This window comes from Panicum virgatum, chromosome 3N (genome assembly GCF_016808335.1).
Source record: "Panicum virgatum strain AP13 chromosome 3N, P.virgatum_v5, whole genome shotgun sequence".
In the NCBI taxonomy this organism is placed as follows: domain Eukaryota; kingdom Viridiplantae; phylum Streptophyta; class Magnoliopsida; order Poales; family Poaceae; genus Panicum; species Panicum virgatum.
In genome coordinates, this window is record NC_053147.1 from 19,501,203 (window position 1) to 19,528,591 (window position 27,389).

Consider the following 27,389-nt stretch of genomic DNA (forward strand, 5'->3'; position numbering starts at 1 on the left):
AAAATATAACATGCAAAATCACAAATGCCACTAATTTAGTAACATAAAGTAATGAAGCAACCAGGTAGGATTCAATTTTGATCTAGCTCATTATCAGAATCAGGATGTCTTAACATTAAACATGAGCAGCCATTTAAAATGTGCACCAGTTCACATTTCAGCAGAGATAGGAAATGCAAGTAGTTTACTGCATACTTTTATTTGCACTTGTCATATTGAAGTTCTGAATTGGGACTTTGAAATAAAAAGATATCTAGAATAAGAAATAAGAAGAGCTATCTCTTAGAGACTTCTATCTGTCTAAAAAGAGTAAAGAACATTATAAAAGACATTGTTTTCTACCCAGTTTAATGCTCCTTAAACTCTTGAGTGCATAAGATCAGGATGCTCTTGCAGGAAAAGAGCTAGTACTTTATGAGAGACCAGAGCCAAGATCTGGCATCCACAGGATGGTATTTGTGCTGTTCCGGCAACTTGGAAGGGGCACAGTTTTTGCACCAGAAATGCGTCACAACTTCAACTGCAGAAGCTTTGCACGACAATATCACCTCAATATTGCCGCTGCCACATATTTCAATTGTCAAAGGGAAGCTGGGTCAGGCGGAAGAAGGTTTAGGGATGAGTAGAGATCATAGACCCCTGCATGGTCACACTGGAGAAATATCATCAATAATGGGCCCTATATTGAACGGCAATGTACCACTTCTATACACTGCATGGTATGTATTGTAAGCTATTATTTTATTGACTTGAAGGATTGAGAGCTTGATCTCTTAACGGAATATAGCCCAATTACTAGTATATCTCATGATCTAATCGGACGGTATTCTCTAATGTGATACCAATACAGTTTCAGGCTCTTGTAAGAGTACCTGCTTGTCTCAACAGGTGTTAACAAACCCAGCCCAATCTAAATCATCCAAAATATGTTTCAAGGAAAACCAAAGATACAAACATAACAGATTTACATGATTCTGTACTTTAATCAGAAGTACACTTATTCCAATTGAAAGTGGTACTGGTGAATGGTGAACGGTGATACAAACCAGGTGCTTATATAGAAAGTAAAAAGAGTAAAATACATGGGCGGTCCCTTAACTTGTCAAGGTGTGTCATTTAGGTCCCCACACTCCCAAATTGCAGAATCAGCTCACTCATCTTGGCTTTGGGTGCCATCACAGGTCCAAACGGGCTTTGACCCGCTGTAGAAGATGATGTGGCAGGCCAACCTGGAACCAAGGGGGGGGGGGGGGGGGTGAGTTGGCCTTGTAAATACGCAGAGACACCCCTATCTGCTCTTAGTTCGATCACGTGATGGCGATCATTTTGCTAATGACCCCTTGTAATATATGGTGTACACTTTTAAACGAGCTGCACTCTGCATGGTGTAATGAAACATGCTCTGTTTGACTAAAATTTATTGGAACGTGTCCAGCCTGATGAATGTAATGAAATTATGACAGATATAATTTGATCTCCACGTATTGACTAGTCACAAGCATGAAATGCATTTTGCATTGGATATGACAGATGAGTAATGCTCTTAAACCAAGATAAGCACTACATAACTTAACACATTGTTTGATGCTGCTAGTGTGACCTTAAACTAGTGCCCACCACATTACATAAATATTAGGACAAGACAGACCATCCTCCTCTGCCTTGCACAAAAGCAAACAGCTATCTATCATTCACAAAAGTAAACAGCTATCTCTCAGTCTTGATCAAGTAGTCCCACTCTTTGCTGCCGTCTTTTTCTTGCTAGATGCAGCTCAGTGTTCTTTGCTGCAGTGTTCTTCTTGCTTGCTGCAACTTCAGTGTTCTTTGCCACCTTTCTCTTCTTTGTAGCGGCAGCTTTGCCTTGCTTGGTGCCTGTTGTAAGTGGAGCAGACCTTGCAATGGTCTGTTGGTCATGATGAAGTCAGGATCTGGCAATGGCCCTCGTTGTTGTGAGAGCAAGCTAGGCTGAGGCTCATGTATCAATGATAGATGCTATTAAGCTGTGCTGCACTATTGAATACAAATATCTGTAACAATGATAATTGGCTCAGCTGAGTTACCTCTTGCATCATTTGGCTCAACTGAGTGCTACTAAGATGTGGAAGCATTTGAGAACCAGAAATCTCCTTCCCTGTAACAGCCAATATATCTTCAAGTTTCCAGTCCTTAAGTACCCTAGGTCCTCAACAAACTGATCCAGCCACAGCGGAGACCAAGTATCTGTCTCCACATGATCAAACCAACTGACTTTCCCACTCACATATGATCTGAGATAGCCATGCCCAACAAAGAACCCCCCATGGTGAACCTCAACCGAGAACTCCTCTTTACCATCATCTAAAAAAATGCATACAGACCCAATCAGCTAAGCAAGACGATGCAGATTCACTGTCAGAACAGAAAGTCTAAATTTTTTCTACGAAAATCAGAACTTTCCAAAACCCTAGCAACAAAAAAAATCATCCTTTCCTACAACAACCATGTCACTATGGCGCCCACAGCATCGATCCAGAACACATAAAGCATGGAAATTTGGCTTCTTGACTCACCATACACAGGTGCAGTGTCACCATGCTATCGCAATCTCGCCACCATCTTCCACCGCTGCTGCCACCGTCTTGGCCAGATTGAGATGCCCACCTAGCCCCTCCACTCCTCGCCAACCTATGTCTGTCCAGTCGCCACCGATCGCCGGCGACCGGCAATAGCCGCCGACCTCGTCCCCTCCGCAATGGCCGCCTCGTCCCCTCCGTAACAAATGAATACGAAGAGGTAGGGGAGACTGGAATGATAGAGGAATAGAAAGATGGGGTGTCTCTGCACATTTATTACAAGGCCAACTACCCCCTTCCCACGTTGGTTCCAGGTTGGCCTGCCACATCACCTGTGATGGCACCCAAAGCCAAGATGAGTGAGCTGATTCTGTAATTTGACAGTGTGGGGACCTAAATGACACACCTTAACAAGTTAAGGGACCGCCCATGTATTTTACTCATGTAAAAAACAAAGGTAAACAACAAAGGCGAAGCGTTACTTATTCTCAAACTTGACTTACAGCAGAATCACCATGGAGAGGAAACTAATCACTTCGTTTCAAGATGCCACACCTCCACCAACTCCCATGACTCCAAGCTTTTATCCGCAGTATCTGTTCTATAGAGTGCAAGCTCAGAGATCTCGGACTCCAATCCACAGATATCCTTGTCCAGCTCCTCTACCTTCTTCCTTGACTCCTCCTCCTCATCTGTCAGGTCTCCGTATAAGAGGCTGACGTGCGGCATTAATGCTGCAATTGTACAACCAAGTGCAAATAGTCACTAACATGTGATTTTTCAGGAACAGAACGCAACTAGTACACTCACGAGTCTTTCCCTTGTAACCGAAGTGGCCACAGCAGTAATCGCTCGCTGCCACCACCCGAAAAAAATTCAGAGAATTTTGAATTAAGAAAACTAAATCATTCCAAAGCATACTTTTCGTCCTGGTTTCAGAACCAATTGTAAGTCCGAAATTCTGACCAAATCAAATTGAGGCCCTGTTTAGTTGTTTACATGTAAACGCAAAAAAACCGTAAACACATTAAAGTGAAACAGTATCTTGCTAATTCGAAGTACTAAATGAAGTCTATTTACAAAACTTTTTGCATGGATGGGCTGTAAATCGTGAGACGATTCTAATGAGCCTACTTAATCCATGATTTGCAACAGTGATGATACAGTAACCATTCGCTAATTATTGATTAAATATGGATTAATTAGCATCATTAGATTCGTCTCGCGATTTACAACCCATCTATGCAAAAAGTTTTGCAAATAGACTTCATTTAATACTTCAAATGCCATATTTATATCTTTACAAAATTTTGCAAAATGAAAACACACCCTGAATCCACGACCACTCGCGCCTCACTCTCGAAACTAGCAATCGCTGCAAGGAGATGAGGAGAAGAGATGCTAACCTCGGGGGTGGGCTCGAGGAGAAGGTAGACGCACTGGTAGAAGAAGCTGCCCCGGGCGACCCCCGTGACACGGGCGGTGTAGGGCTGGACGCCGGCGGCGGCGGTGCGGAGCACCTCGAGGGCTGCCGATCGGCGGCTACGGAAGTCTCCGACGACCGTGGCGTGCGGCTCGAAGGCAGGGCCGCCGTGCGCGGCGCGGAGGCCCTCCATGATGCGGCGGAGGCGGTCGCGGATGGGCGCCGGCGGGAGAGCCCACACGGAGTACACCTCCTCCGGCGACTGGTCGGCGGGGTCCATGCGGGCTGAGACCGACCGGCGGTGAGGTCGGAGCCGGAGACGGGGGAGCGGGGTCAGGCGCGGCGAATGGAAAGGTGGGGAGCGCGAGGAGGGCGCAAGCGCAATGGAGGTCGCTGGTCGGAGGCTCAGGGGCCGAGGCCAGCAAGGTCGCCGTGCGGGGCACCTCGGTGCTGCGCCTGCGTGCGTACAGGAGGTCTCCGACCTTCCGTCGTGCTGCTGCACCTGCGTGCGGATCGCAGGCGGCCTCCAGGTGCGGGGCGGGCGGCGCCTGCGCTGCAACGCGAGCGGATGGGGCAGGCTGGTGGGGAGCGGCGGCGCGGCCTGCGGTCTCCGTGCGGCGGTCGGCGGACGGCGTGTGGCCTCCGTGCGCTCGGCGCTCCCTGGGGCCTGGGGCGTGGGGCGCAGGGCGCGCGGGCGGCCGGCCAGGATGGGGGTGCGGGTCAGGGGTGGGTGAGGCCGTGAGGGTAGGGAGAGGAGAGACTGAGTTATACAAGGGAGTGTTTTGTAACAGGGATTTAAAAAAAAGTCCCAAGACTTTTTAGTATTTAGAAATATTAAATAAATATTAATTATAAAACTAACTGTAGAATTATTGGGCTAAATTGCGAGACGAATCCAATGAGGTATATTAATCTTTGATTAGCGAATGGTTACTGTAGCACAACTGTAGCAAAATTATGAATTAATTAGGCTCATTAGATTCGTCTCGCAAAAAAGCACTCAGCTGTCAAAAAAACATTTATAAACAGATTTTATTTAATACTATAAAATAATAAGATTCATTTTGATGTGATATGGACTTCTGAAAAAAGTTTGGTTCCAAACAGAACCATAACTAAGGTTGCTAGTGGGTTTCTATTGAGCTAATTATTTTGGGTGACCAATGGAGCTCCGCGGCTAAAATTGAGAATCCATCACAAATTCGAAATATTTCAAGTATTTGAACTCGCAAATTTGTGGGAAAAAATTAGAACCCAAATCCGAAACCCGCGGATATCCGCCCCGAACCCGCTGCCATCCTTAATGGAAGAATATGCTTTGCCGCCAGAGGAGAAGCCGCGGTGCGGGAGGGGGCAGCGCTCCGGCTACCGGTGCTGTTTTCACACAGATGAGTCACTTACCGGTGGGTCCAACCCCGGAGCCACGTCTCGCGGGCCCACTGTCAGTGAAATTCTCTAAACACACTCTGATTACACAGGTTAGCGTAGAACCAACCTAGGTTAGCATAGAACCAACCTGATTAAGAATGACTAATCCAGTCTGGATCAGTGCATCTAGGTCTAGTGCAACACGCAAACTCGAATAAAATGCGAAGACTCTGCATTGACATCAGCAATATGAAATCCAGTCTCGCGTGTTTTTCGGTGCCAATGGATCAAATACAAGGCAAACAATGTCCATGCCACATGCTTACACCTCAACTTGAAGGTGAATACAAATATAAAGGTGACTAGTTGAGTACTCCTCAGATTCAGAAGATAACCTTTCAGGACTATGCAATGCAATACCATTACCATCTCATTGAAGTATTGAATACAATTAGTTGGGCTAAGAAATGCAATGGGGATTCATACCAAGTTACATGTATAATGGGTTGTCAAATTAATAAAGAGTGAGGATAGTACACAAATCCACCTTTTCATTTGCAAGGATTGGATTGGATTAATCATTAATCTCAACTACAGAATCGCAAATAGACAGGGTGTAAGGTATCCACCATCATTTAGTAGACATCTCATTGATACTAAAGGTCCCCTTTTTTTTGCAATACCATTTCAGAATCCCAAACCTCACGTATCCTCCATTATTGAGTAAAATAGTTGTCGAGAATAAAAAACCTAAAGAACATTCTTTTTACAATGACTAGTTCAAAATCATGGGACTCACACTGGCAGCTGCATTGTTCAAAATCATGGGACTCACACTGGCAGCTGCATTATACGTAAAAGAGTGTAAGATCATCTAATGCTTGTCCTCCTTGGGTGCAGCATCTTTCTTGGCAGCTTGCGACTCCAATTCCTTTACTGAAGATCGCTCAGTAGATCTGTTGTAACATGAACATACATGAAATTGCTGTAACGCAAACATACATGTACCAAATGTAATGCTCAAATGCTTGCGACCTCGACGGAGCTTCAAAGCAGGAGAAAAATCTTCTTTGTTTATCTATTGTTCTCTACTCTTACATGTTGTTTCATTTGTTCTTGCATCAAAATCAATTGTTTCTACTCTTCACCTGAGTTCAAGGCTTCAAGTTATTTTATTACTCTTGATTTTCTGGCCAGCTGGTGTGAATCGTGTGGGATTTTTATGCATCTCATACTCTGTTCTAATGCACACACATTTCTTTTCTGAAAACATCTTATCCCCCCTTCCCATTCCTTCAACCTTTACTATGCAGAACATTCTCTTTCGGCTCTAGTTTTGAATTGCGCAATTACATTGTGCATGGCCATCACACCAAACATTGCAGTTGCAGCAAGTCTCTCTATAATCAACATAAATCAAACAAATCCAGATTTCAGCCATCCCATTTGCAATCCTAGTGTTTCAAATCACTTTAGCCTTCGCGATTTCATTGTGAACCAAACGCCATCTAGTCCCACTCTTTCTTCTTTTTCTTCTTTTTTTTTGTTTGAAAAAAACTCATATACTCCCACACCAACCTGGCTCCATTTTAGTTCACTCAAGCAGATGAAACTAATATCAGCATAACTATTTTTTTTAATATTTCCAGCCAGGATCTAGCCTATCTGAGATCCAATTCGAGCGGTTCCAGTCACCAAATCAGCAGCGACGCTCGTGAACTGGAACCGGAGACAGATTGGTACAAACAATCAAGAGCCGAGAAGGTAAAGGAGACCGTACTTGGCGGCGGCGGCGGACTCCTCCTCGAGCCAGTTGCGGATGTGGCGCACGTTGCGGCGGAAGATGGTGGCCGACTGCTTGACGTCTTTCCGCAGCAGCATCACCGCCGCTCCCACCCCCACCACCGTGAGGATGAAGTTGGTGAGCGCCATCGCGCGCAGCTCCCCGCTCGCCTCCCGCGATCCAAAACCCTAGCGGAGGCGGAGGGGCAGAGCCGGAGACAGGAGGATCAGAGGAGGTGACCCAAAGCAAATGGCACGGCACCAAAGTCGACGGGATGCGAAATGGGCTGAAAAGAAGGCTGGTCACCGTTCTCGGCCCATCCATGTCCAGGCCCATCTACTTGCACTCCGTGTCTCTGTGCTCCGTATGTGCAGTGCAGCTTGCCGATAATTCTCCGCAGGTGCCGACGACAACGGCCACCCGCCATCCACCATCCATGAGCTCATCATCTCTCATCCGCTCGTGCCATGCCGATCTCAATCTGGTGGCTGGTTGCGGCCAACCGATCGCACCGCGCCTGAGGCAGCCACACGCACCTGCGAGTTCCTGGCCCTCGCCTCTTCAGTCTTCACGAATGTTCAGACCGGGACAGGCAGGCAGGCCGCTTCACTAGCCTGACGGACGGATAGGACACGAGCCGCGCCGCTGGCTGCGAGCAATGGAAGCTGCGGCAGGGTCGGAGAAGGGTGCCAGCCCGAGGAATCCGGCGGATGCAGCCGCCGCCGCGGAGAAGGGTGCCAGCCCGAGGAATCCGGCGGATGCAGCCGCCGCCGCCGCCGCCGCCGCCTTCGGCGAGGAGCAAGAGGCGCTCGTGCTCAGCGCGTGGAACGCCATGAAGGGCGACTCGGCGTTGCTTGCGCTCAAGTTCTTCCTGAGGTATCACCATCTTGCTGCTGCTGACTTGAGCCCACCCTGCGACCTGCCACTGTTGTTGCCGAATCGTAGTGACATAATGCTAGGGAGCTTATCACTCGAGATGAGATTAAAAAACATCGCTCACCTAAAAAAAGAGATAAAGAGATAGGGGAAAATTAAATAGATAGATAGAAGAAAATTAAATACATATTGGTGTGCGTTGATCTGTCTTGGTGTTTCTTGTGGCGAATTTGAAAAGGCTCCTCGTGCTGATGATTGTAGGCAGTTTATTCATTCTGTTGCCTGGTGCTTGATACGCCGCACCATGATTGATCTTTCTTCGCGGATCCGGGATCAGTCCCGATCGCTCCAAGGCACGCAAAAGTCTACATAATTCTCCGGTCAAAAAAAGAAGAAGAAAAGACAGTTTTGATCTTCCACGGCGTGCAGTGGGTGTGGCGAGCACATGGGAATCATCTCGATAGCTTAGTATTTGGGGATCAATCCCTTCAAAAAAAAAGTATTTGGGGATCAGAAGATGCCCCTGGCTCGCTCGCACGGTGAAGGGCCACGCACCTCTCTGTTCTACTCTACCCATCCTAGAGGGCCACAATGCAAGCTGCCTATATAAACGATCAGATCTTGGCGTGATGGAGTAAGTAGCATTACGCCAAGCAACATCAGACAGTAGCAGTAGCTAGACAGTAATGGGTTTCAGCGAGGCTCAGGAAGAGCTCGTCCTGCGCTCATGGAAAGCCATGAAGAAGGACGCCGAATCCATAGCTCTCAAGTTCTTCTTCAGGTGTGGTGTGGCGACCGACCTTTACTTCTTGCACCTTTGACGATCTTTGCATTTCCTTCCTTGTGTTGTTTGCATTACTATCATGTACTACTTATCAAGTACTGAACCTGCTGCCATTTTGTCTGACCTGAACCAAATTCCAAAAAAAAAAAAGGATCTTTGAGATCGCGCCGGGCGCCAAGCAGATGTTCCCCTTCCTGCGCGACGCCGGCGACGCGCCCCTGGAGAACCACCCCAAGCTCAAGGCGCACGCCGTGGCCGTCTTCGTCATGGTGAGCAGCCGTGCTTCGGCCTGGATTCTGCCGGCCTGCTGCCTCTCTCTGCAGTGCGTTTCATCTCCACACGCTTGTTCTGCAACGATGATGGTGACTACTGGTTCCCCCAGGCTTGCGAGTCCGCGACGCAGCTGAGGAACACCGGCGACGTGAAGGTGAGGGAGGCGGCGCTGAAGCGGCTGGGCGCGACGCACGTCAAGGCCGGCGTCGCCGACGCGCACTTCGAGGTGATGCTGCTGCTCAAAGATGGACAGACTTGGTTTGATTTTCTTCCACGCTCAGAGCTGTTGAGAAAGCGAGCGATTGGCGAGCGCGGAGTGGGGATCTGATCTGAAACGCGCGCCGCGCAGGTGGTGAAGACGGCGCTGCTGGACACCATCCGGGACGCGGTCCCGGACATGTGGACGCCGGAGATGAAGGCGGCGTGGGAGGAGGCCTACGACCAGCTCGCCGCCGCCATCAAGGAGGAGATGAAGAACGCCGCCGCCGCCTGAGTTCGTCGTGAAGACCTTAACACTCTGTCACACGCATCCCCTGCTGCTGCGAAGAACGCGCGTTGCTGGGGAGAGCTTGGAGCTGCCACTGCTGCTGGCTGCTGCTACTCCACGAAGATGTCGCTACTACTAGAGTACTAGTCCACTACTGTGTTCTGTTTTGTCAAGTGCCAGCCACGTCATTGATGAATAAAACTTAATTGTACACAATTCAGAAAAAGAAAACTTAATTGTACAACACAGCCGGGCTGTGTCCGGGACGAAGCGGCTCGCATCGCATCCGGAACGTGTGCGCGGACGGGGGATCACGCTTGCTGCTGTTCGTGCCGGGAGGAGCACGCGGGCGCGGCCGTCGCCTGCCGGCAGAGTACCGGGGCAGGGGCGTCGGGGGATTCGCCGGTTTGGTGGCGGCCGGCCGCGGGCAGAATCGCGGCGCTTCCCGGGCGGCGGCAGGCTGCTGCTGCGGCAAATTGGTCAGCGTGCGGCGCCGGTGGCGAAGTGGCCAGGCTCGCAGTCAGCCTGTCACGCTGCAACTCGACCACTTCGCCACCAAACCGGTGGCGGAGTAGTACATTCAGAAAACAGTAAATTTTTATCATTAATTACGGTGTAAAACAAAACTAATTTATAAAACTAACTTTAGAACCCCTATGCTATGAATCCTGAAGGATCTAATGAGGTTTTTGACCGCGTGATTTGAGGATGGTTACTGTAATCAATCATTAATTAATTACCATCATTAAATTCGTCGCGAAAAGCCATTCTAAATTTTTTTTGTAAATAGTAGACTTCATTTAGTACTTTATGCATGCAGGATTTTTTTTTTTTAGAAAACGTGCGTGCTAGGAATACAAGAATAGAATGGCCTAACCAAACAAAGCCAGTGTAATGCTCGAACAGGAAAGGCTTACCATTCTGGTAAGTGAAAGGCTGTGTTTGTTTCACTAGCACAACTTGCGCTACAAAAAAATCTAAAGAGCCAAAAATTTTTTACAGATGAGTATAATTTTTCGAGACGAATCTAGTGAGCCAAAATCCATCGTGATTAGCTACAGTAACGTTACAGTAACCATCCTCTTAATTATGCGGTTAAAAATCTCATTAGATTCGTCTCGCGAAGTAGCGTAGGGATTGTGAAATTAATTTCATAAACTGCTTTTATTTAATACTTTTATTTAATAATAAAAATTGTCTACTGTAACTTGTGCTACTAAACTAGGCCCACGCACGGTGCATCACAGTACCGCAAGGCGATTCCTAGCGAGCAGCTGGGCGACGAGACGACAGAAAAAAATGCGGCTGCACGAAGTTCAGAGAGAGAGAAGGAAAATATCCGGCCAAAAGCCCAAGATGATGAGGTGAAGTGAAAGCGACGGTGACGGGGCCGAGGCCGACGGCTCCGGAGCCGATCCAACTTCTCTGGGCTCTGTTTGTTTCCCCCTAGCATAGCATAGCATAGCACACAATTTCCGAGAAAGAAATCTCACATGTATGGAGTACTAAACGAAGTTTATTTGTAAAATTTTTTCACGGATGAGTGTAACTTTTCCCGACGAATCTAATGACAGTAATTAATCGATGATTGGCTACATTGATGCTATAGTAACTATCCTCTAATCGTGCGGTCAAAAGCCTCATTAGGTTCGTCTCGCGAAGTAGAGCAAAGTTGTGGAGTTAGTTTTGTAAATTGACTTTATTTAGTACTCATAATTATTGGTCAAATTTTTTGTACTATTTGTGATAGGGAAACCAAACAGGGCCCTGATTTCATGAACCGAAGTCACAAAGAGAAACGGTGTTTTGAGTTTGGATGAACAGTATTCCGACAGCCTAAAAAACAAAGGGGTGTTAGTTGCGCTCCGTAAAATTTTTGAAAAGACATTTTTTTACATTTGAAGTACTAAATATAGACTAGTCACAAAAATAATTACAGAACTCGTCTGTAAATCGCGAGACGAATCTAATGAGCCTAATTAATCCGTCATTAGAGGTTGTTTACTGTAGCATCATTGTAGCAATTTAGCGTCTGATTACAGCCTAATTAGGTTCATTAGATTCGTCTCGTCATTTACAGACATCAGTTGTTTTTTATTTCGTCTAGATTTAAGTCTCTATGTAAGTGTCGGAAATTTTTTTTTGGAATTTTGAATTTTGTAACTAAACACACGGGAAAAAGCTCAAAAGTCACGGGAAGCGTGTTCGCTGATTCAGCGAGTCAGGGAATCCCGATTGCTCCGGAGCGCCCCCGTCGCCTTTTTCAACCGCCCCCGTCCGTGACAGGTCGCCCACGCGCGCCAGTAGTCTTGCCAATGGACTCGTCGCGTTCCCCCCGCCTGCTCCTCCTCCTCCTGCCCGCCCTCCTCGCCCCGTCGTCGGCGGGGGTCATCCGGCTGCCGAGCGGGAAGGCGGGGGCGCGGGCGTGCGCCGCGCCGCCGGACCCCGCCGCGTACGACCGCCCCGTCATCGGCATCGTCTCGCACCCGGGGGACGGCGCGGGCGGCAGGATCAGCAACACCACCGCCACCTCCTACATCGGCGCCTCCTATGTCAAGTTCGTCGAGGCCGCCGGCGCGCGGGTCATCCCGCTCGTCTACAACGAGCCTGAGGAGCGCCTCCTCGAGGTGCGTGCTTCGCACGTTGCCTCTCTCTCTCTGCCCATTCTCCCCCCTGTCATCGGCTCATCGCGTCCTGGATAAGTAACGTGTCGTGGAGTTCTTGCAGAGATAATCTTGCTGTGCTTGCAAAGCAAATATTTTTTTAAAGGATCATCAACAGCGGCAACCTAACCTAGTCATATTACATATTTTCCAAATGGTAGGGGCCGAAGAACTTTACCAAAATCTAATGCCAAAATCATATTTATTTAGTGAAAAAATTACGAGCATAGGGGGACCATGGCCCCTACCACTTTGCCAACCCCCAACTAAGCTCCGCTACTAGATAGTGGTTCACTTACCAAAGCGCAGGTCAATTCTGATTCCTCACTAGTTTGCCTACAGCACTACCTTAGTACCTTGAGTTCACCCATCTTTCAAAAGCGTTGTCTGAGGCCCCTTAACATTTGGAGGTGCTAATATATTCCTGATTATTTCGGTAAGTGTCGAAATTCCCTGACAAACATGTCTGCTAAGACTTGTTGCTGATGGAGTGACCAACCACAAATTGAGCTCTTTGTTGGAGCGATCGTTTGATGGATAGGCAACCTACTAAACCAGTGTCGTATTGTATATTTTAGATCTAAACGGGGTCCACAAGCTGACAAGCATTAGGCTATGCGGAATTTGGCGTTAGCTGCTGAAGATTCTCGCTTTCTTTTTCAATCATGCCTTCGCATCAAAATGGCTATTGGCTTGCAAGTAATTGCTTGGTGGCCCTGCCTTTTAGTTTTACATATTACTCATTCAGTCATTCCTGGTTTTTCTCATGCAGAAACTGAGTTTGGTGAATGGTGTGCTGTTCACTGGTGGATCAGAGAAGCAAGGTGTATATTTTGAGACAATAAAAAAAGTGTTTCAGGTAGATTTTGATTTTGAATACTCTTGCCTATCTCTAATCAACCTAAGACTACCAGCCGGCTAAGGCCATTGGCGTGGGCGCCTTGGCCTGCCTGGGCCAAACCACACATAAGACACGATTAGTTGTCTAGCAGTAGAACATATCACATTTCTGTATCATAACTTTGGATTATCTATTTTGGAGGCCCAAGCCTGAAGGATATCCAACGAAAGGATCACAATTTGCTCTAACAGTTCCGTTTTCCCTTGTCAGTATGTTTTGGACAGGAATGACGCAGGCGAACCATTTCCTTTATTTGCTCAATGCCTAGGCTTTGAGCTTGTAAGCATGATTGTCAGCAAGGTAACTCAACTTTTCGCAAATTAGCAACTTACAAGTGTAATAATTAAAATATAAAAGATAATCTGCCAGCTTATTAGATTATTTTCTTTATGAAATCGATAAACTCATATACCTTGGCAGTAGGAGTAATGCTTAGCTTGAAGTTAGAAGATTACCTTTGCTTGTCTGGTGTAAGGCACTGGAGCAAAGTGCACTGCAGTCTTCTGTTCAATGAACACACCACTATTCCTGTTCAGTTTGCCAAAACCAGGTGGTGGGCACTGATTGTTCTTTTTGTATTGTGCTAGGACAATAATATCTTGGAGACGTTTGACGCCCACGATCAAGCATCTACTCTTCAGTTTCCCAGCTATTCTTTTGAGGGCACAGTGTTTCAAAGGTAGCTGCTTCATGCAACCATGTTCAAGCAAGTCTTTTATTTGCTACTTCTTGCTAAATATTTAGAAAGACAATCTTTTGTTGGTGCTATCTTATAGTGCAAGATAAAGCATGTAGAGAAACTGTGGTTCAGTCAAACGGCATAAAATTATATCCGTGGAACTGCATCTTTTTATTACTGTGTTAGCAAAAGTGAAACTGTATAATTTGCAAATGGGTAAACTGATGTATTTTACGATCCAGATTGCTAATATGACACGTTTATATCTATATTGGACTGTACATAACCAAATGCACTCAAACAGAGAGCGATTAATTGCAAATGAAATGCCATGTATACTACATTCAAAAGATTTGATGTTCATGGTCTTTTATTTTCTACCTACACTTTTCGTGGACCCACCTGTTCCATCTACTGTGTCAATTATTCACAGATTTGACTCTGACCTCATCAAGAAAGTTAGCACCAGCTGTCTTGTCATGCAAAATCACATGGTAAGTGCCACTTCTGGTTCTGCTTACTTTTTTTTTTTTACTTCACCAGCACCAACTTCAATGCAGAAGGCTGGTGACTATGATAGTATCTATATGCGGAACAACTGAACTTAGTTCCAAATTCAAGTTTGCTAACATGTTTCATTTCCTATTTGGTCATACATAGTATGGTATATCGCCAAAGCGTTTGCGAGAGAATGATGAACTATCAAGTTTCTTCAGAGTCTTGACTACATCGTCTGATGAAAACGGCAAGGTATAAATATCAAACTTCTGCTCCTAGTCTCACATGCTAATCTCTCTTGAAGGTGCCAACTGGTATAAATAGAACAGCTTTGATGAACTTTGCGATTATAGCCGAAGTATCTGATTTGGATCAAAGCTCATCATTTCTTCTGTTGCACAAATTAACATTCTCCCGTTTGCCAAATCAGGTCTACGTCTCAACTGTACAAGCAAATAAATATCCAATCACTTGCACGCAGTGGCATCCTGAGGTATGCTAGTTGTAGTTGTTTTGGGAGTTAACATATGCTGTATACCTATGGATTCTGTGTTTTTTCTTTTTCCTTTTGGTTCTCCACTGTTCCTCTTAATTAATGTTCACAAGTGATATACCATATTTGTCACTCACCAAGTAACGATGGCTTTATGCCACTATAAAATTTATTCTCAATGCAGAAAGCCATTTTTGAGTGGAGAAAACCAATGATCCCACACAGTGAAGACGCAGTACAAGTTACTCAACATTTTGCTAATCATTTTATCAGGTTCGTGGTTGTAACCTCTTATTATGGATTTCAGTTTGATGATACTTGATCTGGCTATTTGTGGATCCACTCATCATCTTTCTCATTCTTTTGTGGAAACATGCCACAAATCAATATAAAACCACACGCCCCTGCTCATTTTGCTGTCAACCAGTCTATTATGGCAACATATATGCAATAAGGGGCCTTTTTATGCGATTGTGTAAAGTGCACATGATGGAAAAATGGGTATAATGCTCGCCTCTGATGTGTAACAGCCAAGCTCGCAAGTCTCCCAACAGGCCTCCTGCAGACAAGGTGCTCGATAACCTGATCTACAACTACAATCCCACATTTAGTGGAAAAACCTCGTGAGTTTGAGTATCTGTTACCTGCTACCCTATGTGCCACCTTTTCATCAGCTAAATCAATGTGTTCATTCATGCTAGGAAATCTTTTGAGGTGGTTTACATATTCTCCTGAGACGGAAGCAGGCGCGGGAGGGTCTTCCTGAACCAGCATAGCATTGTTATTGTAGTGTGGTTGTGTATCCATCATACTCGGAAGACGGGAGCCTATAGATTCTGGGCTTCCTGTATTGCTTTACTCTTGCCGCCATATTGGTGAGCACTGCTGCTATTTGTGCACTTCGCGCCACCATCGCATATTCACCTTCGGCAGGAGCATTTATGTACTGAACTGAACATGCCTTGAAGAGTATGCATGTATATATGTGAGAATTTGGTGCCCAAGAGTCTCCAAATCTGATGGATGTTTGAAAATTGAAAGGCTGGCTTGGCCCAATTGATAGTTGAATGCTCTGAGATCGATCTGATTGATGAAATCATCAGAACACTCACGCTTCAGGTGAAAGGGAGCTAAACTCATGCTTTCATTGTTGCAGAAGAGCATTTGACGAGGTGTAAATCTTCTCCTAAGATTGAAGCAGATGCCTCAGGGTCTTCTGGAAGCACCGCTGCAACATCTGTAATTAACCCTTGTTAATTCACAATATTCATCTCTGAATCTACTTTGAGTGCATAATAACGATGAATGTTTCTTGTTCAATTCCTTCGTCGATCTGCGTCGTCGCTCCAAGTTCCAAAATCAGGATCTAAATACAGTAGCAGATCTAGATTTGCACCACTTGCTTCAAGTCAAACGATGGAGATTCTCCCCATGTCTAATAGTATGTGTCCATTTGGTGGCTTCTTTTGTTGGATGTGTATCAGAATGATTTTGTTGTGGGGATTCTAGGGGTACCCACAGCCGGGTGGCGGAACGCACCCGCCTATTCCCAGTGAGGGAGTACTCGGGGAAGTACTAGGCGATGGGCTGGATCTACGCTGAGAAAGGGGACTCAAGAACACACGATTTAGAGTGGTTCGGGCCGCCGGAGCGTAATACCCTACGTCCACTGGGAGATGTATTGTTCTTGGTTGTGTGTATGAACCTATCCTCTGCTGGCCTTGGCTCTTGCTCAGCCTGAGGTTTTCTAGCGGCGTCCCCCCCTTTTATAGATCAAGGGGGAGCTGATACATAGGGCGTTGGTGCCCCGACAGGTGGGCCCAACGTGACTGTGGCTACAGTGGTAGCGAATCTTTACTGCTTTCCTGACTCAGGGGGGGTCTTTTCTTGTCCCGTCAACTAGGCGCCCGTTGGAGTAGCGTAGCTTGCGGCGTGGCCTGCTGAGGCTATTATGTAGCGTCATAATGGGCGAAGTTGAACCGTCGTATCCATCTGGCAGACGCAGTATGGGCGGCGCCAGCGGCTCCACTGCCTTGGTAATACGCGATCAATAGTACCCCTGGTCAATGAAACGCCTCAGCTTCTGTCATATCAATGCAGACGTTCGCCTACCGCAATAAATGCAATGGTGGGTGACCGTTGGTATGGAAACCCAAACGGCCATGTCTTGCAGACACGTGGCGGCCCCGGACCACCCTGACACGGGGCGTCGATCTCTTCCCTTAGTGAGGGGTCCGGTTACTATACAGGGGGTCCGGGACTCCATGAGGGGTCCGGGACCCCATGAGGGGTCCGGGACCCTGCGGGGGTCCGGTCTCCTTGGGAGGTCCGGAGCCCCGGCTGCTTGCGCACGAGTTCCTGCCTCTTCCGGGACATGGTGTCTCCGGACCCCTACACGGTGAGGGGAGTCCGGACGGGCGCAGGAGGTCCCGGACCCCTCTGGGGGGTCCGAGACCTCGGCGGTCAGCTCGGAGCTTCCCTTCCGTGGAGACACGTGGCGTCACCGGACCCATCCTCAGGCGGGGAACGGTCCGGGGCCGTTGGCCTGATGAGGGAAAAAACCTGGCCTGTGGGGCCCGGCTACTCCGTCTTTCCCGCGCAGCTACGGATAACTACGCGGGTCCTGCCTTGCTGCAGTAAGAGTGGGTATCCCTGTTACAGGGTACCGACAGATTTGATCTCTGTAATGGCCTAGAGAGCTATGCGCCCTATGCCCCTGATTGACATTACTTTATGGTCCTGATGTAATGCAAATGGACCGGGGTCTTGGTCCCTAGCAAAGGCAGTACTGATTACTGAACAAATATATAGGCATGTATGAATTTTGGGCAATCTGAATGAATTTACACGACATGAACTGGGGAGAAGCCGCTGTCTGGTTCGATAGATCTTCCAGAACGGAAGGATCAAGTAATGAAGGTTGGCTTGGCAAACGAAAGAAGCGATCAGCTTCCATGGCCATGCCCCAGAGCTGCAGGAGCGAGGCGACGGACCACACAGAGGGTGGAGTGGACCTGCAGGAGTGGGGCTCGGGCAGAGGAAGAAGAAGAGGGAGGTGGAAGATGATGACCGGGTCCCACCAGTCATATAGACAGAAGAAGAGAGCAACTTATACTGAGATAAGGCAGAGGTATGAAGGTTTTTTTGCGTGCTCCTTCCACACTGAAGAGCTGACTTGGCGCGAGCTAGCACGCCAAGTCGGCAAATTGGCATAATATTAGTTTTATTTGTAAGGAAGACAAATGAGCAGGTGCAAACCGTAAGGATGGCAAATAGTTAAATAACCGACGACTAAAACTTGTATTATGCTACATATGCTGAATAAGCTAATGGCACCATTTGGTTCGTTTCTAGAATAGTCTAGAATGACTTTGACCGCTAATTAGGGGGTGTCAAATAAAGTCAATTTACAAAACCAATTTCACAACCCCTGCGCTAGAAACTGTTGGTGTAAGACACTCTCCGAGACGAAGAGGTCACAACAGCCCAGACGAAGGGAGACAGAAACTCGTGAAAGGAAAACACTAGCACAAAGACAACACGAAAATCAAAGCAATAGGGTAATTGCACTGCATTCAATGTGTCTTTCAAGTACAAAGTGGGGGTATTTATAGCCCGAAATCTCAACTACTCAATGGCCTAAATTCCCTTTCTACCCCCTAACTGCCAGCCTCCAGGAATATTCCCTGGGCAGAACTGTAATGTTACATCACCCGACACAGATTAGTGGAATTCCAGCTGTACTCCCCGTACAACATTCTAACGGTGGGGCCGCTTCTTCGCTTACCTTCGGGGATCCACAGCCTTCGCTTGTCACTCTTCGCTCCAAGCCCTTCGGGCGTGCCCTCTTCACCTTCGCTGGTCGCTTCGCCACTCTCTTGCTCGCAGCCGAACGCCTTCAGCATCAGGCGAAGGTGGCGTCCCCAACAGTAGCCCCTCGAGGCCACGAACGCTCCTCGGAGCGACCGAGGCCTCGATAGATCAGCACGTGAGCGAATCCACGTCCTTTAAGCGCCACCCCTCGGATGTTTGCCTGCGAGCATTCGAGGTTCCTACAGTGGGACATAGTAAAAGCTGATTTTTTTTGAATCGAGGCGTTCCCAATTTGTGCGAAGACAAGATTGCCCCTGCATTCGACCGTTGAGACAGTTGCGGGCTGTTATTTGATTATTGGTGGTCGAGGGCATTTTTGTAACTTCGCAGGATTTAAAACGTTCACCTGGGCTCACACCCGGCTATAAAAGGACCGGTGGGAGGGGGGTCTTGCGTGAGCTCAGTCGACGCACAATCTTCCTTTGCGTTCGCCCTTCGCACAGAGCTCACTTTGCTTGCTCAAGCTCACTTTGCTTGCTCGAGCTCACAGCTCATTCTGGTCTTCTCCAAGTCTTCGCCACGGCTTCGCACGAAGAGATGGCGCCTCGCACAACTGAGAAGCCACCTGCCACCCGCGCCTTGGGCTACAACCACGCGACCCCGGAGGTCCTCGAGGGGATGATCTTCCACAGTTTGGTTGACCGGAGCCAGGTGCGGGCTCCCCCAGCTGATCAGGCTTCTGCGCGGCCCGAGCCGGACGAGGTGGTGGTGCTTCGCGATTTCTTTACACCTAGCCCTCGCTTCCCGCTGGACCCCGTGGTTGTGGAGATCTTCCGGCTGTATGGGGTCTACCTGCATCAAATGACTCCGACATCCTTCGTCAGGCCGAACCACTTCATGTGGCTGGTGAAGACGGGCAAGGTAGAGCCCACGGCCGAAGCATTCGCACGCGTCTTCCGCATTCACTACCAGCCGAAGACGATCGTCGTGACCAGGAAGGACGGCAGCAGCGGGGACGAGGAGCCTCAGTACGGTTGCTATACCTTCGCTTTTTGGCACACATCCCCGAGCCCCATCCCTGCGTACCGGAACAAATGGCCAGTCGATTGGACCAACGCTTGGTTCTACCACAAAATCCGGCTCGACCCGGAGATTAACTCCAGCCCCCTTTGGGTCGCGAAGATTCCTCCGCTCCCAAAGACCCCAATGGTCGCACCACCAGACACCGCGGAGGCTAATGCCTTCGTTGCACTACTTCGCCAGGTTGCGAAGAGTTTCAGTACTCGTGATCTTATCGAAGAGATTGCTGCGTGCCAGTGCTTTCCTGTCCAGGAAGGGTGGACGGTTGATTCCTGGGCACCCGAAGAGAGGTGGATTGAGGGCATTCCTATGCCGGACTTCACGGAGGGTTTCAGCCTCCGACGCAAAGGTGTGTGTATATATAATTTTTTTTAAATCATTGTCTTCGCTTTTGACTGCAGACATTGATCCGAAGGCTATTGAGAATGCCGCTGATGAATTTGTCGGCCCTGTTGGCCTTGTTGAGTACAAGAAACTGGTAGAGAAGCTTGGTGGGGTTAGGAGGAACAGAGTTTTCAGCTTCTTCGGAATCAATCCTCTCCGTCGCGAAGCCGAGGCGGCAATTGCGGAGGCCGAAGAGAAAAAGCAACAAAGGGAACAGCAGAAAGCTGCTGCTGGCGGTGTGGGCGAGGAAAAAACCGGCTGGGCTAAGGCGCCGAAGCGTCCGAAGCTTCTGGAGTCCCTCTTCGCTTCGGAGCCGCTTAAGGCGAAGGGCGACTCCGAAGATGATGTGAACGTGGTGGATAGCGAACAGCCCCCCCTCTCGTCAGTCTCCAGCCACCGCTGCTCCGATCGTGGCTGCTCCCATCGCCGTAAGGCACGTGCCCGCGCTGGAATACAGCGCGATGGCGGAGGAGAGCGACGCGTACGAGGGACGAAGAGGCTCGCCTGCCGCGATCGAGTCGCGGCCGACCCAGACGATCCCTGAAGGTCCCCAAGGAGGGGCTGCCACCGACGGGGATGACCTGGATGACTCTGAGTCCTCGGAATCCAAGAGCGACAACGAAGATGAGACTCAAGACGAAGTCCTCGTGAAGGCTGCCGTCTCTTCTTCGAGCGGGGGCTCGGATTCTTCGGGCGACAGCAGCGCCTTCCTAGTTGCCAATGCTGACCCCCGCCAGGTGGCTGATGCTCTTGGTGCCAAACTTATTGGGGGTCAAGTTGTAGGGAGTCTCCGCTTCGAGAGCCGCGACCGAGAGCGCCAATTTTTGGCGGAGGCCGGGGGTGCGTTCTGCTTCCCCCTGATGGAGAAAAGGCTGATGGACACTGGGGCAGCCAATGCCATGCAGTGCGCAGAGGATCTTGCTCTAAAGTCCTTTGTGGCTGCGCGCTGTGCCCGAAGGCAGTTGGTGGCTGAGGCCGGGACTTCTTCGCGGGTAGCAGAACTCGAAAAGATGGTCTCCGCCTTGCAGCAGGAGAAGAGAGATCTCGAAGCGTCACTTGCTTCCGTGCGTATCAGGGCGGAGACCTCTATAAAGCAGCTTGATGAGGCGCGCGAAAAGGCCACGGCTGCGGAAGAAGCTGCGAAGACTGCGGAGGAGGGCCGGAGGAAAGCCGAAGAGTTGGTGACGGCCTTCATGTAGGCAGTTGTTAATGAAGCCACGCCCCTTCAAAGCGAAGTGCACCGCCTTCTGGAGCGCTTTGGGATAGAAGCCCCTCCGCTTGCTGGCGAAGAAGCAAACTCTGTTGAGCTCGTTGAGCTTTTCCGCTGGCTGCGCTGCTGTGTGGCCATGACTGACTGTGGCAGCCAGTTCTTTGGTGAACTGAACACTGGTGTCACCGCGCGCTCGCTTATAGCCGCGGTGTGCTCCCTCGTCGAAGCCCCGGCTGGTGGCGAGGCCTCCGTGACCAAATCTAGGCTTCGTACTCTTCGCGATCCTGGTGTGCAGTGGCCATGTGCCGAAGAGGTGAAGCCGGAGACGTTGCCAGCTCTTCCTCGCAACATCGCCAAGAACTTTATGGCCACATTTTTTCAAGAAAGAGGGTGGGAATTAGTGGCGCATGAGGGCGACCGCATGAAGGCCCAGGTTAGGCCATTACTTTGTTTTTATTGCCTTCGATTCTTAAAGGTTGTTGCTGACAATCATTTTATTTAGCTGCAAGAGAAGGCAACACAGTGGGTTGCTGAAGTGTTGAATCTCAGGCGAAGGTCTCCGCCCAGAGATGATGAAGACGCTGAGGGCGAGGCTGGCGCTGGCCATGGCGAATGAAACATGGCAACTTTGTTGTTTCCGGCGCTATGTGGCGCAAGTTTAATGCGAACAGGCCTTGGCTGACCTTCGCTGAATTCTGGTCAATGAAAGAGCGTGCTTATAATCGGCGCAATGCTCAGTCGAAGCTCTTCTTCGATAATTTTACGCGTGACGAAGAAAAACACCGTGAGGTTCTTCGCGATCGTTTTATTCGTCGCGAAGTTAGATGTATGCTTAATAATGATGTTCCCTATTCGCCTCTGCTTGAGCCGAAGGTGGAGCCCGTGGAAGAGTTACACGGGGATTATTGCTTCATGTACAAAGAAGAAGGTGCCTTCGTTCAAGGCGACTGACGGGAGGCATACTTTATTGCAGGGCCCGGGTTTGAGGCATATCTTCGGAGTTTGGCCGAAGAGATAATGGATGTTGCGGTCCACAATGTAATTGATGAATTGGACCGCATTATTTTCGAAGAGGAAGAATTTGTTGTAACTTTATAGTGAACGGGCGATGACCCTGTGTGGTTTTCATGTAATCGTAAGAGAAATTTGTGTAGCACTGAACGAAGCCCCTGTGTGTAAATTTTATTTTTGAAGCGCCACTCTTGATGATGTAACTTTTCAGTCCTCCGAGGATGCATTGTTTTTTATTTGTGAAGCGACACCCCCCTTCTGCGTTCTTGGAGGGCGGATTTAATTTTAAAGGAAAAAATAGTGGGTCTTCGATTTTGCGAAGCCATGTCTGGTTTGTCCCTTCGAGGGCGCATTTTGTTTTATTTGCGAAGCACCACCCCCCTTTTTGCGTTCTTGGAGGGGCATTCAGTTGATGAAGCCTTTGATTAATTTGCGAAACGACTGTAAGAACTCAATTTTATCATTCGCGAGCGCCACCCCCCTTCTGCGTTCTTGGAGGTGTGAGGCGTGATTTGTTTGGATTGCATGTCCTGGGAACTATGTTCCGAATATCTTTCGAATGAAAAGGGGGTCCTAGCCCTGGGCCTTCAGCTTTTGCACGAAAGGACTTTCCATGCACTCTGCGCTTCTTTGCGGAGGTGCTTCTGTTTCTAAGGGGGGCCTTCGTCTCTTTAGCACATTTAGGCAAGCCCTGGGCCTTCGGCTTTCACTCGATAGATCTTTTTCATGCCCTCGACGCTTCAGCGCGGAGGGTTTTTTCGTTGCCTTCGACGCTCTGCGTGGAAGGTCTTTTCTATGCCATCGGCGCTTCGGCGCGGAGGGACTTTCCGATGCCTTCGGCGCTTCTGCGCGGAAGGTCTTTTCTATGCCCTCGGCGCTTTGGCGTGGAGGGACTTTGATTTGCCTTCGGCGCTCTGCGCGGAAGGTCTTTTCCAATTTAGAAAAAATAAGAACTGAGGCTCAAAGGTGTTGCGGGCCACTCAACTCCGCGAGCCCTGGGCTCATTTCTAGAAGTGTTAACCATGCACACTGCACCGATGACTCCCCCCTTCACTGCGACGGAGGGGGAAAGATGCTTCGGTGCCTTTTCATAGGCTAGATTTTTATGGGGAAATTGTTTACATTTCACAAGGGGTTACACTGGGTTGCTGCCTCGTTAAAAACCTCACACCTTCGGCAACCAAAGCGATTGCACGAAGGCTTCCCCTGTGAGGAAAAGAGTACGGGCCCTTGAATACATTGTTCAAATAAATTGGAATAATATTACAAATTATTACAAAAATGAAAACGACGTGGTACTAGACAAAGTAGCGCTGGAGCATATCCTTATTCCAGGAGTATGGCTCTTCGACTCCTTCTAGTGTGCGAAGCCAGCAGGCTTCGGGTCTTGCCATCGAAGTGACCAAGAATGGACCTTCCCATTTGTGTTGTGCATTTTTCCTTGTTGCTTACTCTTTGGGATGCGTCGAAGGACGAGATCGCCCTCCTTGATTTCCCGAGGTCTCACCTTCTTGTTACGCCACCTTCGGGTTTCCTCTTGGTATCTGCCGAGGTTGATTACCGCTTGGGTCTTGATAGCTTCGATTGTGTCGATTGTTGGCTTGAAGTCTTCGTTGGATGCTTCGGTCCTATAGGACCTGTGGAGAAGTTCTTCTGGAGTCATGGCCTCTTCGCCATAGAGGAGCTTGAAGGGTGTGAATTTTGTGGCCCTCGACTCCATTGTGTTATGAGACCAGATTACTTTTGGCAGCTCATCGACCCATTTACCGTTCGGCTGCTCTGTTATGTTCTTTTTAATCCCTGTGAAGATGACTCCATTTGCCCTTTCAATTGCCCTGTTCGACTGTGGGTGGTATACTGACGCGAAACACAGCTTGGTGCCCAAATGCTGATAGAACTCTCTGAATATTGTGCAGTCAAACTGTTTCCCATTATCCATTGTGACTTATTTGGATACGCCGAAGCGGCATACAATGTTCTGCCAGAAGAATTTTAGCAATGTGGCGGCCGTGATGTCGCGAAGAGCTTTGGCTTCGATTCACTTTGAGAAGTACTCCACAGCGACTGCTGCGTACTTGAAGTTGCCTGGAGCTGTTAGCAAAGGTCCGACAATATCGATGCCCCATCGGGCAAGGGGCCAGACTGGGGGTATGAGACAAACTTCTTTGGGTGGGAATTTGCTGTAATGGGCATGCTTCTGGCAATTTCGGCAGGTACGCACAATTTCATGGGCGTCTGCCATGGCCGAAGGCCAATAGAACCCTTCGCGGAAAGCTTTTCCCACCAGAGCCCTTGTTCCGATGTGCGAAGAGCACATTCCTGTGTGTATTTCTTGTAACAGTTGTTTGCCTTCGATTTGTGAGATGCATTTCAACAACGGAGCACAAACACCCCCACGATACAATATGTCATTGATTATTGAGTAGCTTCACGCCCGAAGGGCAAGTTGTTTTCCTCTTTCTCGTCCTCTGGAACAAAGTGTCCCTGAAGGTAAGCCATAATCTTTGATCTCCAGTCTTCACTTGTAATAGCATTGACAAATTTTGCTGGCTCTTCGGCGCAATTTACCGAACCGCTCTTGATTGTTTCAAAAAACACATCCGGAGGCAACGGATCATTCTCTGCTGCTGCCTTCGCCAGGACATCTGCATGCTTGTTCTGCGTTCTTGGGAAACTTCGCACACTGAAACCCAAAAAAATATTTTTCCATGCTGCGGACAGCTGCCAGATACTTTGCTAACTTTGGTTTAAGTGATTTGTATGTCTTGCCGATGTGGTTTGTGATCAATTCAGAATCAAACTTGATGGACAACCTCCTCGCACCAAGTGCCCTTGCCTTGCAAAGGCCTAGAAGCAGGCCTTCGTATTCTGCGACATTGTTTATACACCCTGGAAAATCCAACCTTGCTGCGTACTTGAGTTGAGTTCCCGAAGGCGCTGTGAGAATTGACGAAGTGCCTAAACCATTCTTGCAATAGGCTCCGTCACATTCCAATTGCAAAATGGCTTCGATGACCGGAGGGTTCTGCGAAGGTGTTGATGGTGTCCAGTCAGTAACAAAATCTGCCAAGACTTACTTGATTGCGCTTCGTGGGATAAAATCAATGGTGTGCGATGCCAATAATGTTGCCCATTTCCCAATTCTGCCTGAAGCCTCTCTGTTCTCAAACATATCCCGAAGAGGAAAGGATGTTGGGACTTTGATCTTGAAACTTTGGAAATAATGGCAAAGTTTCATGGCTGCCATTACCACTGCGTAGGCCATCTTCTCCATTTCAGAGTAGAAAAGCTTCGATCCATTTAGGGCTTTGGATACGAAGTAGATTGGTAATTGCTTTAATGTGCCTTCGACAATTTTTTCTTCGAATAATGCTGCGCTCACCGCGGAGCTCGAAGTTGAGATGTATAACAAGAGCTCTGCTCCGGGCGATGGGCTTGTCATTACTGTTAAGTTTTCCAAGTACTTTTTCAGATCTTCAAAGGCCTTGTCCTGCTCAGGACCCCAGCGAAAATTTTCCGTGCCCTTCAACACCTTGAAGAAAGGAAGAGATTTCTCCGCAGACCATGAAATGAATCTGTTAAGCGAAGCCAGGCGGCCTGTCAGCTTTTGCACCTCCTTCTTAGTCGAAGGTGGTCGCATTCTTCTGATGGCTTCGATCTTTACCGGATTTGCCTCTATGCCTCTTTCTGTGATCATGCATCCTAGAAGTTTCCCACTTCTGACCCCGAAGACACACTTTTCTGGATTCAGTTTGAGCCCATGCTTGCGAAGGTTGGAAAAGGTTTCTCGAAGATCTGCGATGTGGTCTTCACATTTTTTTCTTCGCACGACGACATCATCGACGTACGCGGAGATATTCCTATCCAGTTGAGTGTCAAGTACTGCTGCGATGGTTCTGTTAAACGTGCACCCTGCGTTGCGAAGCCCCTCAGGCATTCTTACGTAGCAATAAGTGCCAAAGGGAGTGGTAAAACTGGTCTTCTCCTCATCTGATTTTTTTCATGAAAATCTGATGGTAGCAGGAGAAGCAATCTAGCATGCTTAGCATCTCTGACCCTGCTGCTGAATCCACCAAAGTGTCTATGCGAGGCAACGGAAACTCATCCTTTGGGCAAAACTTGTTGAGAGTGGTGAAGTCAATGCACATTCTCCAGTTGCCAGTCTTCTTTGGGACCATGACTACATTGGCCAGCCATTCTGGGTACTGTACTTCACAGATTACTCCCGCATCGAGTAACTTCTGAACTTCACTCTGAGCGGCTTTTTTGCGGTCTTCGGACATGGTGCGAAGATGCTGCTTGCGCGGCTTAACCTTCGGGTCAACTTTCAGCTCGTGCTCTATGACTTCCCGACTGACTCCTCGCAGGTCCGACGAAGACCAAGCAAAGACATCTTGATTATTTCTCAAAAATTGTATCAATCTGGACTCTTTGGCTTCCTCTAGGCCTTTACCTATTGTCACTGTATGATCTGGTACATCTTCGCAGAGCAAAACTTTTTTGGTGTGTTCAGCTGGTGTGACCCCTTCTTTTTCAGTCTGCTCAGCACCGAGTGGCTTTGTTTCTTCTTCTTCGACTTCATCTTTACTGGCTTCGATGGCATGCACATTTTTCATGGTGCTTGCCGCATTGTCTTCGCATCTCTTGGCTTCCTCTTGATTGCCGAGGATCGTGATGACTCCTCCAGCTGTTGGGATTTTCATGCATAAGTAGGCTTGATTGATGACTGCCGCGAACTTGATAATGCTGTTACGGCCGAAGATGGCGTTGTATGGGTAAGCGATATCTACGATATCAAAGGTTATGACTTCTATTCTTTGGGTATTGCCTTCGCCAAATGTTACGTTTAGCTCTATCTTGCCGAGGGCTTCGATTCTTTTTCCCCCGAAGCCAATGAGTGGGTACTTGGACTTGTGCAGGTTCTTCTCTGTGAACCCCATCTTCAAGAAGCATTGCCAAGTGAGGACATCTGCGGAGCTACCATTGTCGACAAGGATCCGGCCGACGTCGTTTCCCGCAAAGTGTATGGAATTTCTTCCAATGTTTGACGAGGGGATCATTGTGCGGGTAATGTTGAAGCCTCAGGTCGGCTTCAGAGAAGGTGATTGGGA

The 27,389-nt window shown here is 48.4% G+C and overlaps 4 protein-coding genes across 12 annotated transcripts; 2 read left to right on the plus strand and 2 right to left on the minus strand.

The window, feature by feature from the left end:
* Positions 1 to 911: 911 nt before the first annotated feature.
* Positions 912 to 4,717, minus strand: LOC120664911 (cyclic phosphodiesterase-like). Of its 5 annotated transcripts, none has more exons than XR_005671053.1 (6): positions 3,959 to 4,710; positions 3,363 to 3,417; positions 3,056 to 3,286; positions 2,550 to 2,884; positions 2,061 to 2,337; positions 1,490 to 1,903 (listed from the first exon to the last, which is right to left on the minus strand). XR_005671053.1 is itself a non-coding variant. In XM_039944297.1 (4 exons), exons 1-4 carry the CDS (start codon positions 4,253 to 4,255, stop codon positions 1,176 to 1,178), a joined length of 504 nt encoding a protein of 167 aa, XP_039800231.1. In that variant the 5' UTR covers positions 4,256 to 4,717; the 3' UTR covers positions 912 to 1,175. The 5 variants fall into 5 exon arrangements, 2 of the variants coding, with proteins under 2 accessions (XP_039800231.1, XP_039800230.1); XR_005671052.1 differs by having other exon boundaries at positions 1,490 to 1,965; XR_005671051.1 differs by having other exon boundaries at positions 1,490 to 2,337.
* A 1,116-nt stretch (positions 4,718 to 5,833) lies between these two features.
* On the minus strand, positions 5,834 to 7,399 carry LOC120664913. Of its 2 annotated transcripts, XM_039944304.1 has the most exons (3): positions 7,124 to 7,399; positions 6,194 to 6,299; positions 5,834 to 6,157 (listed from the first exon to the last, which is right to left on the minus strand). In XM_039944304.1, exons 1-2 carry the CDS (start codon positions 7,273 to 7,275, stop codon positions 6,218 to 6,220), a joined length of 234 nt encoding a protein of 77 aa, XP_039800238.1. In that variant the 5' UTR covers positions 7,276 to 7,399; the 3' UTR covers positions 5,834 to 6,157; positions 6,194 to 6,217. The 2 variants fall into 2 exon arrangements, with proteins under 2 accessions (XP_039800238.1, XP_039800236.1); XM_039944302.1 differs by having other exon boundaries at positions 5,834 to 6,299.
* A 145-nt stretch (positions 7,400 to 7,544) lies between these two features.
* On the plus strand, positions 7,545 to 9,792 carry LOC120664912 (non-symbiotic hemoglobin-like). Of its 4 annotated transcripts, none has more exons than XM_039944299.1 (5): positions 7,547 to 7,841; positions 7,896 to 8,002; positions 8,938 to 9,055; positions 9,169 to 9,285; positions 9,409 to 9,792. In XM_039944299.1, the coding sequence occupies exons 1-5, from the start codon at positions 7,785 to 7,787 to the stop codon at positions 9,550 to 9,552; spliced, it is 543 nt and encodes a 180-aa protein (XP_039800233.1). In that variant the 5' UTR covers positions 7,547 to 7,784; the 3' UTR covers positions 9,553 to 9,792. The 4 variants fall into 4 exon arrangements, with proteins under 4 accessions (XP_039800232.1, XP_039800233.1, XP_039800234.1 ...); XM_039944300.1 differs by adding an exon at positions 8,264 to 8,783 and having other exon boundaries at positions 7,564 to 8,002; XM_039944298.1 differs by having other exon boundaries at positions 7,545 to 8,002.
* Positions 9,793 to 11,769: 1,977 nt separating this feature from the next.
* Positions 11,770 to 15,840, plus strand: LOC120664914 (gamma-glutamyl hydrolase 1-like). Its single transcript, XM_039944305.1, has 10 exons — positions 11,770 to 12,173; positions 12,982 to 13,068; positions 13,321 to 13,410; positions 13,698 to 13,789; positions 14,223 to 14,283; positions 14,450 to 14,539; positions 14,718 to 14,780; positions 14,965 to 15,053; positions 15,311 to 15,403; positions 15,482 to 15,840. The coding sequence occupies exons 1-10, from the start codon at positions 11,862 to 11,864 to the stop codon at positions 15,513 to 15,515; spliced, it is 1,011 nt and encodes a 336-aa protein (XP_039800239.1). The 5' UTR covers positions 11,770 to 11,861; the 3' UTR covers positions 15,516 to 15,840.
* The last annotated feature ends 11,549 nt before the right edge of the window (positions 15,841 to 27,389 follow it).

Coding starts and splice junctions, on each gene's coding strand:
- LOC120664912 (XM_039944298.1), top strand. CDS start 7,785: ATGGAAGCTGCGGCAGGGTCGGAGAAGGGTGCCAGCCCGAGGAATCCG. Junction 9,056..9,168: donor CCGTGGCCGTCTTCGTCATG/GTGAGCAGCCGT, acceptor TGGTTCCCCCAG/GCTTGCGAGTCCGCGACGCA. Junction 9,286..9,408: donor TCGCCGACGCGCACTTCGAG/GTGATGCTGCTG, acceptor CGCGCCGCGCAG/GTGGTGAAGACGGCGCTGCT.
- LOC120664911 (XM_039944296.1), bottom strand. CDS start 4,255: ATGGACCCCGCCGACCAGTCGCCGGAGGAGGTGTACTCCGTGTGGGCT. Junction 3,418..3,958: donor TCCTCGAGCCCACCCCCGAG/GTTAGCATCTCT, acceptor AATTTTTTTCGG/GTGGTGGCAGCGAGCGATTA. Junction 3,287..3,362: donor CGGTTACAAGGGAAAGACTC/GTGAGTGTACTA, acceptor GTACAATTGCAG/CATTAATGCCGCACGTCAGC.
- LOC120664913 (XM_039944304.1), bottom strand. CDS start 7,275: ATGGCGCTCACCAACTTCATCCTCACGGTGGTGGGGGTGGGAGCGGCG. Junction 6,300..7,123: donor GAGTCCGCCGCCGCCGCCAA/GTACGGTCTCCT, acceptor ATGTTACAACAG/ATCTACTGAGCGATCTTCAG.
- LOC120664914 (XM_039944305.1), top strand. CDS start 11,862: ATGGACTCGTCGCGTTCCCCCCGCCTGCTCCTCCTCCTCCTGCCCGCC. Junction 14,284..14,449: donor TTGTCATGCAAAATCACATG/GTAAGTGCCACT, acceptor GGTCATACATAG/TATGGTATATCGCCAAAGCG. Junction 15,404..15,481: donor ACATTTAGTGGAAAAACCTC/GTGAGTTTGAGT, acceptor CATTCATGCTAG/GAAATCTTTTGAGGTGGTTT.